The sequence below is a fragment of the Amia ocellicauda genome, chromosome 6 (genome assembly GCF_036373705.1).
Source record: "Amia ocellicauda isolate fAmiCal2 chromosome 6, fAmiCal2.hap1, whole genome shotgun sequence".
Taxonomy (NCBI): Eukaryota; Metazoa; Chordata; class Actinopteri; order Amiiformes; family Amiidae; genus Amia; species Amia ocellicauda.
The window spans coordinates 3,450,690-3,464,514 of record NC_089855.1 but is presented as its reverse complement, the minus strand read 5'-3'; the positions used below and the strand labels follow the sequence as shown (position 1 = coordinate 3,464,514).

At 40.7% G+C, this 13,825-nt stretch overlaps 1 protein-coding gene across 1 annotated transcript; it reads left to right on the top strand.

The window, feature by feature from the left end:
• The first annotated feature begins 8,509 nt into the window (after nt 1–8,509).
• On the top strand, nt 8,510–9,674 carry LOC136751688 (olfactory receptor 2AT4-like). The gene is made up of 2 exons (XM_066707480.1): nt 8,510–9,338; nt 9,520–9,674. Exons 1-2 carry the CDS (start codon nt 8,510–8,512, stop codon nt 9,672–9,674), a joined length of 984 nt encoding a protein of 327 aa, XP_066563577.1.
• Nucleotides 9,675–13,825: the final 4,151 nt, after the last annotated feature.

Here is a 13,825-nt window from a genome sequence, read left to right as displayed (position 1 = left end):
CAAAGGATGAATGGGCAAGTGGGGCAGAATTTAAAAGGTGCTGATAACTCCCATGAGCTGAGCTGTAGGGCTCTGCAGTAATAAGGGTTGGGAGATGATTGCCATTAGGATCTGTGCCCTTAAGGACTAACACATCTGTACGTGAGACCAGTTTTACAAAACCTTAATTATGTATCCATTGTAAAAGAATAAAACCAGTTTTAATGGAAAATGAAAGTGATCTTTGTACAAGAAAAGGTTTTGTAATTTTGCGAAGACAGAACCAGATGACATGTGCTGGTTTGACTGTATAAACTCAACCAATCAACCAGTTCACTGAATTCTTCAAGTTACACAATAGGTCCCCCCTGTGTCCAACTGTCCCCACATATGAAACAAAGCACAAGCATCATTTTGTTTTAGGTAACCCACACACACACATACGCACATTGTATACAGATCCTTATTTAAGAAAAAGCAAATAAATACCTTTTTTGCTTTTGGCCAGGTGTAAATGTGTCCTTGATACTGGTAGAGATGTTTTCAAAATATTGATACCACAGTGACTGGATATCAAATACAGAATATTACACAAGCAAAGTCTTAGTGAATATTTTTACACTTGCAGCGACAATTCAAAACATAAAAAACTCACCATAGATTATAACTTTCTTTCTGTCTTGTATTAATATTCTCACTTGGTTGTGGTTATTGCTGTGCGGGTCTGAAAAAAAACACTCTTATTCTAGAACATTTATTGTAATCGATATCAGTTTAATTTGTCTAAATTACATTCATCATTTCAATGCTATACACTAAATGTCTGTAGTCTTAATACATGAAGAAAAGTTAAACAAGAAAACGTACTCTCCATGGCGTGGGAGGGGGTGTTTAGAACGAATGTGTGAAGAGTGTACAGTGCGCGCACACACATGACACTGATATGCAGATAAATTTATGTGCACAGTAATTGTCAGCATACCATCAAATACAGGTCTAGAGATACCGTTCACATCTAGAAATGGAAAAATGGAAAATTCCCTGCTGTTTACCTTTGGCATGACTCGACAGCACAGACTCCCTCATAGTGAAAACTTGAATCTCTTTCTTGCAGACCTTGCAATGCTGTCCAAGATAATTTTATTTTACGCATAGTTTATACTGATCATTTTCGAGTCACCTATCATTAAAACGGCAGCCTCCTGGCATATCTACTACATCAGATTATTATTATTATTATTTTCATTTATTGGCAGACGCCCTTATCCGGGGTGACTTACAACATAAGTGCAATACAAAGTGGCATCAAACATTACATTTTCAAATTTACATAAAATAGAGGAATTCAAAATATAATTCATTTTACAACTTCCAATTTACACAGGCAAGTACAGTGAGTGAGTTCATACATCCTGGAAAGTAAAGCTAAGTGCTGTCAAGATGTAGGGTCACAGTCAACGGCTACGGGAAAGGGAGCAAGGAGGAAATCAATCAATAATACAAGTATTAGTAACACAAGAAGCATGATAAAATGCTGTGAAGTCCTATCTAACAAGGACTAATATTACAAGTACTGTCTGAAAAGATGTGTCTTGAGTAAGTGCCGGAAGGAGGTCAAGGACTCTGCTGTTTTGACTTCTGTGGGAAGGTTGTTCTACCATTTACGGTCCAGGGATGAGAAGGAGCGGCTCTGGAGGAAGGGGAGTGGAGAGGAGGCAGAGTTAGTCTTCTGGCACTGGAAGACTACAGTGGTCTGGAGGGGATGTATGGAGAGACGAGTGACTGAAGGTAACTTGGTGCAGTGTGGTCGAGACAGCGGTAGGTGAGGGTCAGTGTCTTGAACTGAATGCGTGCCGGTATCAGGAGCCAGTGGAGGGAGCGGAGCAGTGGAGTAGCGTGTGCGAATCTGGGCAGAGAGAATACCAGACGAGCCGCAGAGTTCTGGGTGAGCTGGAGCGGCGGGTAGTAGTTGCAGGCAAGCCGGGCCAGGAGGGAGTCGCAGTAGTCCAGGCGGGAGAGGACCAGTGACTAAGTAGCTAAGTAGTGCTTTTTTTGTGTGTTTACTTGTTTATTTATACATAGATATATATTGCACCTGTACTGTAGTAACAGCAGCTAGTGTTTGTTATTTAGGTAACTTATTTTTTGCAATTTGACCGTATATGGACGCAGAAGGAAGGGCGAAAAGTGGAGGTGCAGTTAGACAGGGAGTGAGTGCTGGGCAGTAGCTGTGACACCATTATTAAAGATGAAGGTTTATTCTAAGAAAAAAACAATTATATATATATATATATATATATATATAGATAGATAGATATATAGATAGATATAGATAGATAGATACAGATAGATAGATAGATAGAGAGAGAGACAGAGAGACAGAGAGAGAGAATGAATGAATGTCCATTAATGGGTAAAATACAATTCAAGACAATTGTCTCAGATATTTAAGTTAGATGAAAAGGAAAGAGATACAGTATTTTGAAAGTTTGACAGCTCTACATACACTCACCTAAAGGATTATTAGGAACACCTGTTCAATTTCTCATTAATGCAATTATCTAACCAACCAATCACATGGCAGTTGCTTCAATGCATTTACGGGTGTGGTCCTGGTCAAGACAATCTCCTGAACTCCAAACTGAATGTCTGAATGGGAAAGAAAGGTGATTTAAGCAATTTTGAGCGTGGCATGGTTGTTGGTGCCAGACGGGCCGGTCTGAGTATTTCACAATCTGCTCAGTTACTGGGATTTTCACGCACAACCATTTCTAGGGTTTACAAAGAATGGTGTGAAAAGGGAAAAACATCCAGTATGCGGCAGTCCTGTGGGCGAAAATGCCTTGTTGATGCTAGAGGTCAGAGGAGAATGGGCCGACTTGCTCTTCTATCAGCTTGAATCACTTTGACTGAAATAACCACTCGTTACAACCGAGGTATGCAGCAAAGCATTTGTGAAGCCACAACACGTACAACCTTGAGGCGGATGGGCTACAACAGCAGAAGACCCCACCGGGTACCACTCATCTCCACTACAAATAGGAAAAAGAGGCTACAATTTGCACAAGCTCACCATTATTAGACAGTTGAAGACTGGAAAAATGTTGCCTGGTCTGATGAGTCTCGATTTCTGTTGAGACATTCAGATGGTAGAGTCAGAATTTGGCGTAAACAGAATGAGAACATGGATCCATCATGCCTTGTTACCACTGTGCAGGCTGGTGGTGGTGGTGTAATGGTGTGGGGGATGTTTTCTTGGCACACTTTAGGCCCCTTAGTGCCAATTGGGCATCGTTTAAATGCCACGGCCTACCTGAGCATTGTTTCTGACCATGTCCATCGCTTTATGACCACCATGTACCCATCCTCTGATGGCTACTTCCAGCAGGATAATGCACCATGTCACAAAGGTCGAATCATTTCAAATTGGTTTCTTGAACATGACAATGAGTTCACTGTACTAAACTGGCCCCCACAGTCACCAGATCTCAACCCAATAGAGCATCTTTGGGATGTGGTGGAATGGGAGCTTCGTGCCCTGGATGTGCATCCCACAAATCTCCATCAACTGCAAGATGCTATCCTATCAATATGGGCCAACATTTCTAAAGAATGCTTTCAGCACCTTGTTGAATCAATGCCACGTAGAATTAAGGCAGTTCTGATGGCGAAAGGGGGTCAAACACAGTATTAGTATGGTTTTCCTAATAATCCTTTAGGTGAGTGTATAAACAGAGTACTTACACTACGAAGTAAAGTTGATTCAGTAAACACAGGAGATATGATGCTGCTGACAACAGCTGAGTGCTATACTGAAATAATTTGTGATAAATTTGAACCAAGATTATTATTATTTGGAATTGTCCCTATACTGGAACCCTATAGATTGTGTGAATGTCAACTACTGTACATGTGATGGAGATGACTTTTAGAAGGAGGATCTCTGATGTTGTGCGAACCGCACATTGTGTCTTTATACGACCGATCTATTCCACATGGCAGATATGCACATTATGAATCGTGTCCTGAAGGAACCGATGTTTGACCCATAGTGGCAGAGGTGCATATTGAGAAGACGCTGGTGTTCTCGTTGAGACACAGTAGGCCGAGGGCGCGGCTTTGAAGACAGCCACACAGCATCTTGAACAGACCAATGTTGAGGTCCACAACACTGAAATGATGGTTGACTTAATGGAGAAATAAATTAAAAGATTATGATTAAAGGTTTCCCAGATTATAGGAATCTACAATACATTGTGAAACAGCTCAGATGGCATCTGCAGTAGCATAAATTATTGTATTGATAGTTTAATTTATAATGTACTCTTGGTGGAGTTATTCAAGTGAATAGAATAAGAGCCATGAAGTAAGAATAAGTCCATTGTTCTTCTCTTAGGAGAGATTTGTAGAATGTGCAATGTTTTTAAGTTAAAATGCAACAGAAATACAGTACTGTGCAAAAGTTTTAGGCAGGTGTGAAAAAATACTGTAAATTAAGAATGCTTTCAAAAATAGACATGTTAATAGATTAAATGTATCAATTAACATTAAATGCAAAGTGAGTGAACAGAAGAAAAATCTACATCAAATCCATATTTGGTGTGACCACCCTTTGCCTTCAAAACGGCAGCAATTCTTCTAGGTACACTTACACACAGTTTTTGAAGGAACTCGGAAGGTAGGTTGGCCCAAACATCTTGGAGAACTAACCAAAGTTCTTCTGTGGATTTAAGAAGCCTCAGTTGCTTCTCCCTCTTCATGTAATCCCAGACAGACTCGATGATGGTGAGATCAGGGCTCTGTGGGGGCCATACCATCACTTCCAGGACTCCTTGTTCTTCTATACACTGAAGATAGTTCTTAATGGCTGTCGCTGTATGTTTGGGGTCGTTGTCATGCTGCAGAATAAATTTGTGGCCAATCAGATGCCTCCCTGATTGTATTGCATGATGGATAAGTATCTGCCTGTACTTCTCAGCATTGAGGAGACCATTAATTCTGACCAAATCCCCAACTCCATTTGCAGAAATGCAGACCCAAACTTGCAAGAAACCTCCACCATTCATTCGTGTACCGCTCTCCAGCCCTTCGGTGAACAAACTGCCTTCTGCTACTGCCAAATATTTCAAATTTTGACTCATCAGTCCAGAGCACCTGCTGCCATTTTTCTGCACCCCAGTTCCTGTGTTTTCGTGCATAGTTGAGTCGTTTGGCCTTGTTGCCACATCGGAGGCATGGCTTTTTGGCCGCAAGTCTTCCATGAAGGCAACTTCTGACCAGACTTCTCCGGACATTAGATGGGTGTACCAGGGTACCACTGTTTTCTGCCAATTCTGAGCTGATGGCACTGCTGGACATCTTCCGATTGTGAAGGGAAGTAAACATGATGTGTCTTTCATCTGCTGAAGTAAGTTTCCTTGGCCAACCCCTGCATCTACGGTCCTCAACGTTGCCCGTTTCTTTGTGCTTCTTCAAAAGAGCTTGGACAGCACATCTGGAAACCCCTGTCTGCCTTGACATTTCTGCCTGGGAGAGACCTTGCTGATGCATTATAACTACCTTGTGTCTTGTTGCTGTGCTCAGTCTTGCTATGGTGTATGACTTTTGACAGTAAGCTGTTACTCACCCAGTTTTATTCCTCCTACACAGCTGTTTCTGTTTCAGTTAATGATTGTGTTTCAGCCTACATATTGAATTTATGATCATTAGCACCTGTTTGGTATAATTGTTTAATCATATACCTGACTATATGCCTTGAATTGCGTCAGCAGCAGGTTATTGTGTGAAAAGCTTTAAAAAAAACGCAGCAGTAAGGCTCTCATGTCTCATTGAAAAGGCAAAGAGGGGGTTTCTCCATTGTGCAGTGTAAAAGTGTTTTCTTCTCACTGTAAGTCCTGTGAGTCTGTTCCCTTTGGTGCTCCTCTTCTCTGTGTCTCTCTGAGGGTTAATAAAGACTGCAGCACTACAGACAGCAGCCTCTGGGGTCAGCACAAGAGGACGCCCATAAAAAACGACCGGTGAAGAGTCTTGTCCAGAAGAGCTGTGACTGGAGATTGAAGACAACAGACACACAGCCCAGGTACCTGGCACTGAACGTCACTCCACACTGAGAGACACAGACCACAGACACGAACTGACTTCTGAAGGTTTGATCTTTTCATCTTATTACAATATTTAAAAAATCCTGATTCTACTACAGAATTACTCTGTTTCAGTTTCTTTTCTTCTGCGTTTTGTGATATTTAATGATATTTAATGAAGTAGGATTATATACTATTATAATTTTTTTTTATTTAAAGGTGTGAATTCATCTCACACTCATGTTTTCTATAAATAAATAATCTAGTGACCCCCCAAACATACAACCCACAGCGGCCAAATCCTCTGAAAACGAGACCGGGTTGATATGCAAGTTACCACAATACTTTAATTAATACGAATTCAGATTAGCGGTGAGGTTGATCTGCATGAATTAACCTGGAGGCTGTTTTGTTTTATACAAGATATAGGCTTATTAAAAATGTAAATAGACAACATGTATTTGCAAAGAGACAAGCAGGGTGGATAATATTCAAAGTAAGAGTGAGAGGAGATCTATCCGATACTCGAGTTTTGACTGGAGGCACAAAACATGTAAAATAACAAACAAGTATTATGATTATGCTACCCGTTCCTACAATTTAGATTTCATACACAGGTGTTATGTAATTGTGATATATCTAATTCTTGACTAGTACGGTTTTATTAAAATAAGTATTTTACATTGCAATAATAAAAACGTACACAAATTTTAATACTTATGATTAAAATTTTGTTAAAATCCAAGTCTAAAATCACTTAAAACATTTAAAATCTCAATGTGATTAAAAAATAAATTCCAAATAAACTCCAAGTGAAATAAAGCATGAAACTAATTATTGACTAGTATACGAAATATACTACCTGTACCTGCAGATGTGATTCTAGGGTATGTGAGAGTGGGGTGGGGTGCAGCGGAGGGGGGTGCAGCGGAGCTTTCTCCCATGAGAGCGGGGGGGGTGAGGCAGAGTCTTCCCCCCCAAGCCCGGGGCCCTAGGCAATTTCCCTTACCCCCTTGCGACGCCCCGGCCTGTGTGGTTTACTGAGATTCAGTTATGCAGACGGTCAATAGCGGGGAGGGCTGGCAGACTGCTTCAACTTGAGGTCAGTTGCAAAGCTTTCAGGTTTTTGTTGGAGAAGTTCTGGTTCTGGTTCCATTCAGTCTTCCTGGATTTCGTCTCCTTGGCTTCTTCTCCCAGGTTGTTCCACTCCAAATTGTACCACTCCCAATTGTGCCACTCCAAATTGCTAGTTTTATCTTCTGTTTTTATACATTTCAGACAAAGAGATTCTAATCTCTTTCCTTCCAAACTTCTGATTGGTCAGGTTACGGGTAATAAAATATAGATTCGAATCGAAGCAGTCTTTGCCATTCCTCTCCCTTGATTCCTACAGAATGTGTATTGGGGGTGTGATGGCTTTGAGGAATGTGAAAGTGGTTCAAATGTTACCTAGAGTTTCTAACTCTCTATATTGTCTAGTTTCTGTTCTATCAATTACATTTTCAAGTTCCTCAAAGCATGACCTTACAGTTGATACCAAACAAGCCAGGTGTTCTTTCTCGGTGAAGTTTGCATTTGAGTTTTATTGGAATTCCAGGGGGGCTGGTCTGATGCCCAGGTCAGAGGAGGATCAGTTAGGATGTGTGAATAATTCTCTTAACAAAAATGTTGCATTGTATGTGAAATATAAATGGTCCAATGGTTGTTTTAGCTAATGGTCTTTCTTTTAAGACCAAACATGGCTTATTCATGTTTTGGTTTGAGTTAGAATTACTTAAATGTAATTAAATTAGTTTTAAGTCACCTTTTATTGTTTGTTATCAAACGGAGGAAGAAGCTGGGTAACACTTCTGTTTCTGTTAGCAGCATGTAGTTTATATTTGGGTTTGTTGCCCTGGTCTATGGAATATATAAAGTACCTTGAATGTCTGAGTTTCACAAAATAAATCTTCAATTGCAATGTTGTGCTAGTCTCTGTGGAGACAGTTGGGGGGGGTCTTCCAGCATGAATGTTTTACCTGTTGTACTTTGGTGAGCACAGGCCAGTCGTAAAACACAGAACTGTCTCCTTAAGTCCTGTAACACAAGCCTAAATTTCTCAGTTAGGAAGGTATATGCAATTCTGTATATATTTGCCAAAATAATGATTGACATATTTATAATTTATTTAATTAATGTATTAAAGGGATACTTTGGTATTTTGGCATTTTAGCCTGAATGCTTTCTCACCCAGAGTCTGATGAATCCATGGAAACCTTTTTAATTCTGTGCATCCAGTTTGAAGAAATTTGAATTTTTCATTTTGTTAGCACAGCACAATTGCTGGAAGCTAGTGGTTGCAAAACTCTGACTCTCAGAAGCCAGCTAATAGGTCTTCATAACTAAGCCAGTGTCTTCCTGCCCTCCCAGCTGCCCATCCTCTCTTCACAGACCCTATGTGGCGCTGAGTAATGAGTGACCCCAACACCTCCCTGCCCTCAGCCTCCTATTTTATCATTGTGGGGGTGCCAGGCCTGCAGGAACACTACACCACACTCTTCCCCATCTTCCTCCTCCTCTTCCTGGCTACCATCCTGGGGAACCTGATGATCGTGGTGCTGGTGTCCCTGGATCCCCGGCTTCACACACCCATGTACTTCTTCCTGTGGAACCTGGCTGTCCTGGATGTGCTGGTGACCATTACCATCTTACCCAAGCTGCTGGCGGTGCTGCTGGGCCACAACAGGATCTCATTCACTGGCTGTTTCCTGCAGATGTACTTTTACATTTCTTTCTGTGCTACTGAAGTTTTCCTTGTGGCGGCCATGGCTTATGACCGGTACGTGGCCGTGGTGAAGCCACTGCATTATAACTCTATCATCAGCACCAGGGTGTGCCTCATGATGTTGTCCATAGTCTGGGCTCTGGGCTTCCTCCTCCCTGTGGTGTCTGTGGTCCTGGCCAGTTCAGTGACATTCTGTGCCTCCAACTATGTCTTACATTGTTTCTGTGACTACCCCACTATAATGTCTCTAGCCTGTGCTGATGTGACGGCCCGGGTGAATTTTGCTCTGTTGATCACCATGGTGTGTGTCTGGGGGCCCTTTCTGTTTGTGCTGTTTACCTACAGCAGGATCATAATATCGGTGGTGAAAATGAAATCCACGGAGAACCGGAAGAAGGCCTTCTATATGTGCTCCTCCCACATAGTGGTGGTGGTGCTGTACTACGTCTCCATGGCTGTGGTGTATATTGGGCTGAGAGTGGACAGCATTTCCCCCATTGGTCGCATTTTCATAGGTGCGCTACACTACTTCCTCACCCCTGTGGTCAACCCCTTAATTTACAGCTTAAGAAATGAGAAGATCAAGGCAGCAGCTCAGAAGTACTTTGAACTCAAGTCTGCCTTGCCACACACTGCCAAGAACACTGTCAGGGCTGTTGAATAAAACTCATTCTCTGGATTCTCTGTCCATTCCAGAGCAGGGACCCAGCCAATGCCTCTGTAAATCCCTCAACAAAGAAGGAGGGAAACTGAAAAACAGAATCAAACAGATGCTGAAAGGGCAAGTGGAGCAGAATAAGAAAGGTTCTGATAACCCCCATGAGCTGAGCTGTAGGGCTCTGCGGAAATAAGGGTTGGAGATGATTGTCATGTGTGCATGAGGTGTGCATGATTGCCATTAGGATCTGTGCCCTTCAGGACTAATACATCTGATACCAGTTTTACAAAACCTTAATTATACAACCATTGTAACAGAATGAAATGAATGTGATATTGTACATGAAAAGTTTTTGTAATTGTGTGAAGACAGAACCAGATGTCGTGTGCTGGTTTGCCTATATATAGTCAGATGTAGCCATATAGATTGACCAGTTCACTGAATTCATCAAGTTTTGCAAAAGGTCCCTCTGTGTCCAAATGTCCCCACATATGAAACAAAGCACAAGCATAATTTTGTTTTAGGTAACACACACACACATTATATAGACATTGTATACAGATCCTTATTTAAGTAAAAATAAATAAATAACCATTAGAAGGCTTTTGAGAATACAATGCTTACATATAGAGGGTCAGTCCTTCTGACAAATATAATGTATTAAAATCACCAGGTTCACAGTGCCATTCCCTAACCCCTGCACCAATTCATATACAATTTTAATATGAAACCTATTTTAAGTAGGCTGCAGCCGTCACTGCCAGCTGTTGTGACTAATTGTATAAAACTTAATAATTGTGGTTATTGTCTCAAATGAATGTATCAATTAAAAACATACATTATAATAAATAATACAAAATAGTTCTGTGTGTGTGTATTTATACATATATATATATATATATATATATATATATAGCCTACTATATTATATTTTGTAAGTTGCCCTGGATAAGAGCATCTGCTAAGAAATAATAATAATAATAATAATAATAATAATAATAATAATAATAATAATAATAATAATAATAATAATATATACACATATGTGTGTTCTATGGCTCTACAATAAGTGAATACACTCATTGTCACAAATGCTCAAGTGGAGAACATATAATGATGGGGACGACGAATTGTCATGGACCCACAGGAAGTAATTTGAAGATATCTTGAAATGATTTGCAGAAATCTCTGAATAATTTAAAGATATCTGTTACATGCCTTGCATGCGTACATACTGGCCACTGGCGGGGTGCTCTGTGTCTGTTGTCCTCCTATCCCTATTGTACGCAGGTGTCCTACTGTGATTGGTTCTCGTCCCCGTCACTCAACTCCGTTGTTCTGTGCTTTTCCTGTCCAATCAGATGTCTCCAACTACAGTTTAAAAACTCTGTCATTCCTCCTTTTCGGGAGACTACCGATTGCAACGCCATTTTGTGTTGCTACCCTGTCTGTTTGTGTAAAATACCTTTGTGATTGATTGTTTTTCCTTGTGTAAATACCCACTGTTTTCTTCTCTGTTTTGTTTCCATTTACATTGTATTCTGTTAATTGTTTTCTGTTCAGGGGAGAACAGGTAGATAGGTGAGACACCCATGGGTTTACACGGTTACACATAGGGATGTATGTTGTCTATCACATTAGGTATTTAGGTAGGGACGGTGATAACCCCTCTATACTAGTTGTTAGGCTTAGATAGTTTAGTTAGTGTAGATAGTTAGGGTCATCATACAAATCCAAGTCAGGTAGTGGTTTACTCTTTTAGACTAGCTTAGATAGGTTTTGTTTTGGTTCAGTGTTAGCCGACACCACCCAGGGTGTTTTCCTCTGTATATTTGTTCATAATTTGTATTATTATCATCACATGTTTTTGTATACTGTACATACTTGTATATACTCCCCTCCCCATTGTAAATAAACCCTTCTTATATATATATATATATATATATATATATATATAGTTGATTTTGTGTTGTATTTTGCACTCCCCTCACTACTGCATTTGTGTGTTTTATGTTACGTTCCCCTTATCCCCTTACATCAGCCACTTGGGGTCGTAACAATATCTCTATTATACATTTTGTCCTCAAAGTTGATGTGTTAGAAGCAGGAAAAATGGGCAAGCATAAGGATCTGAGCAACTTTGACAAGGGCCAAATTGAGATGGCTAGATGACTGGGTCAGAGCAGAGCAGCTCTTGTGGGGTGTTCCCGGTCTGCAGTGGTCAGTACCTATCAAAAGTGGTCCAAGGAAGGAAAAGAGGTGAACTGGCTCATTGATGCACGTGGGGAGCGAAGGCTGGCCCGTGTGGTCTGATCCAACAGACGAGCTACTGTAGCTCAAATTGCTGAAAAAGTTCTGATAGAAAGGTGTCAGAACACCCAGTGCATCACAGTTTGTTGCGTATGGGGCTGCGTAGCCGCAGACCAGTCAGGGTGCCATGCTGACCCCTGTACACTGTCGAAAGCACCTACAATGGGCACGTGAGCATCAGAACTGAACCACGGAGCAATGGAAGAAGGTGGCCTGGTCTGATGAATCACGAGTTCAAGGTGTTGACTTGGCCTCCAAATTCCCCAGATCTCAATCCAATCGAGCATCTGTGGGATGTGCTGGACAAACAAGTGCGATCCAGTCCCACCTCACAACTTACAGGACTTAAAGGATCTGCTGCTGACGTCTTGGTGCCAGATACCACAGCACTCCTTCAGAGGTCTAGTGGAGTCCATGCCTCGACGGGTCAGGGCTGTTTTGGCGGCAAAAGCGGGACCTACACAATATTAGGCAGGTGGTCATAATGTTATGGCTGATCGGTGTATAAAACACTGATGTAATTGTTTTGTTAGTGGTACATGAAAACAGCCTTTCATTTGTGCCTGCAGTTATTTTTCTTGCTACTTGATCACGTTACAGTAATGTGCTGCAAACATATTGTAATTATCCTGGCAATAGATTTTAAAACACAGTTTTAACAGGACATGATGATGACCAATAGTAAACCAATTTATTGATCAGTTCAAAAAATGAACTTGTGTTGCAGTTCTCGTTACATAACTGAAAATAAATATACACTGAATATAATATTACACATTATATTTTACTTCCTTGTCTAATTTAATTACTATACTGTAGGAACGTTTTATTGTATTGCATAAATTCGTATTTCTGTTGCAATACTAACAACACTGCAAATCAATGTTCAAGTCCACGCTTGCAGCAGTATGGTGCCGCAGCTCAGCGTTGCTCAGTGTGTGTGAATGGCGGTGGCTCTGGCAGTGGAATGCGCAGGTCAGTGTCTCCGCTTTGCTGCGACATTCCAATCTGAACACTCGGAGTGGCTGCGCAGAGCTGCGTTTTGGTGCCGTTTCTCGCCAAACGCTGGACTCGCACCATTTGACAATGTTTTGTGTTGTAGTTCACACAAATTGATAAAAATGTATCAACTATCACATGCCAATGTTAGAAAACGGCCTTGTATTATGATAAATGTGGTGGTTGTTAATATTTGTACTTTAGTTTAAAAACATACTTTTAATGACGCTAGTTAAAGAAAATCCAAGATGGCTGATTTGATAAAAAAAATACAAGTTTTGATGCTGGTTTTGGTTAAAGTCACAATTTAGTTTTTTTGGTATTGCACATATCTAAGTTAAGGCATAATCTAACCATCTAACAGCTTTTTAAATCGATCAACCACCCTAATAATATAACAGTATGATATATGTATGATGTATATTGATAAATAATGTAGATAGATGTGTAGCAATGAATACAGAAGGTATAAAGGTTTGAGAAAGCTGAAAGTTGAAAAGGCTTGGGAAACTAGAGAGGGAAAGACGAAATTTGTTTTGTGGGAATTAATGTGCTGTCGATTTCAGCACAGGTTTTCTGAGGATAATATGATAATATTGAGAAATTAGAGGATGAAGAATTAATTCAGGTGTACAAAAAATTAAAGAAAACGAATGAGAGGAAACAAATAAAATAAGTCAATTGAGTTGAAGTCATGAAACTCCTGGAAATTCAGGCTGGGAGAGAAGCTGTGAGACATAAGAACATAAGAAAGTTTACAAACGAGAGGAGGCCATTAGACCCATCATGATCCAAGGATACTATCCAGTCTATTTTTAAATATTCCCAGATGTCCAGTTTCAACCACATCGCTGGGGAGTTTGTTTCAGACTGTGACAACTGTGTGAAGAAGTGTCTCCTGTTTTCTGTCCTGATGTATAGTACCACGGGGCACGGGAACAGGGGGACTCAGTTGCGCTGCACAGTAGAGGTGGTCAGACAGGCGGGGGTCGGATACCAGGAGGACAGTACAATCAAGGCAAAGCAAAGACGTAG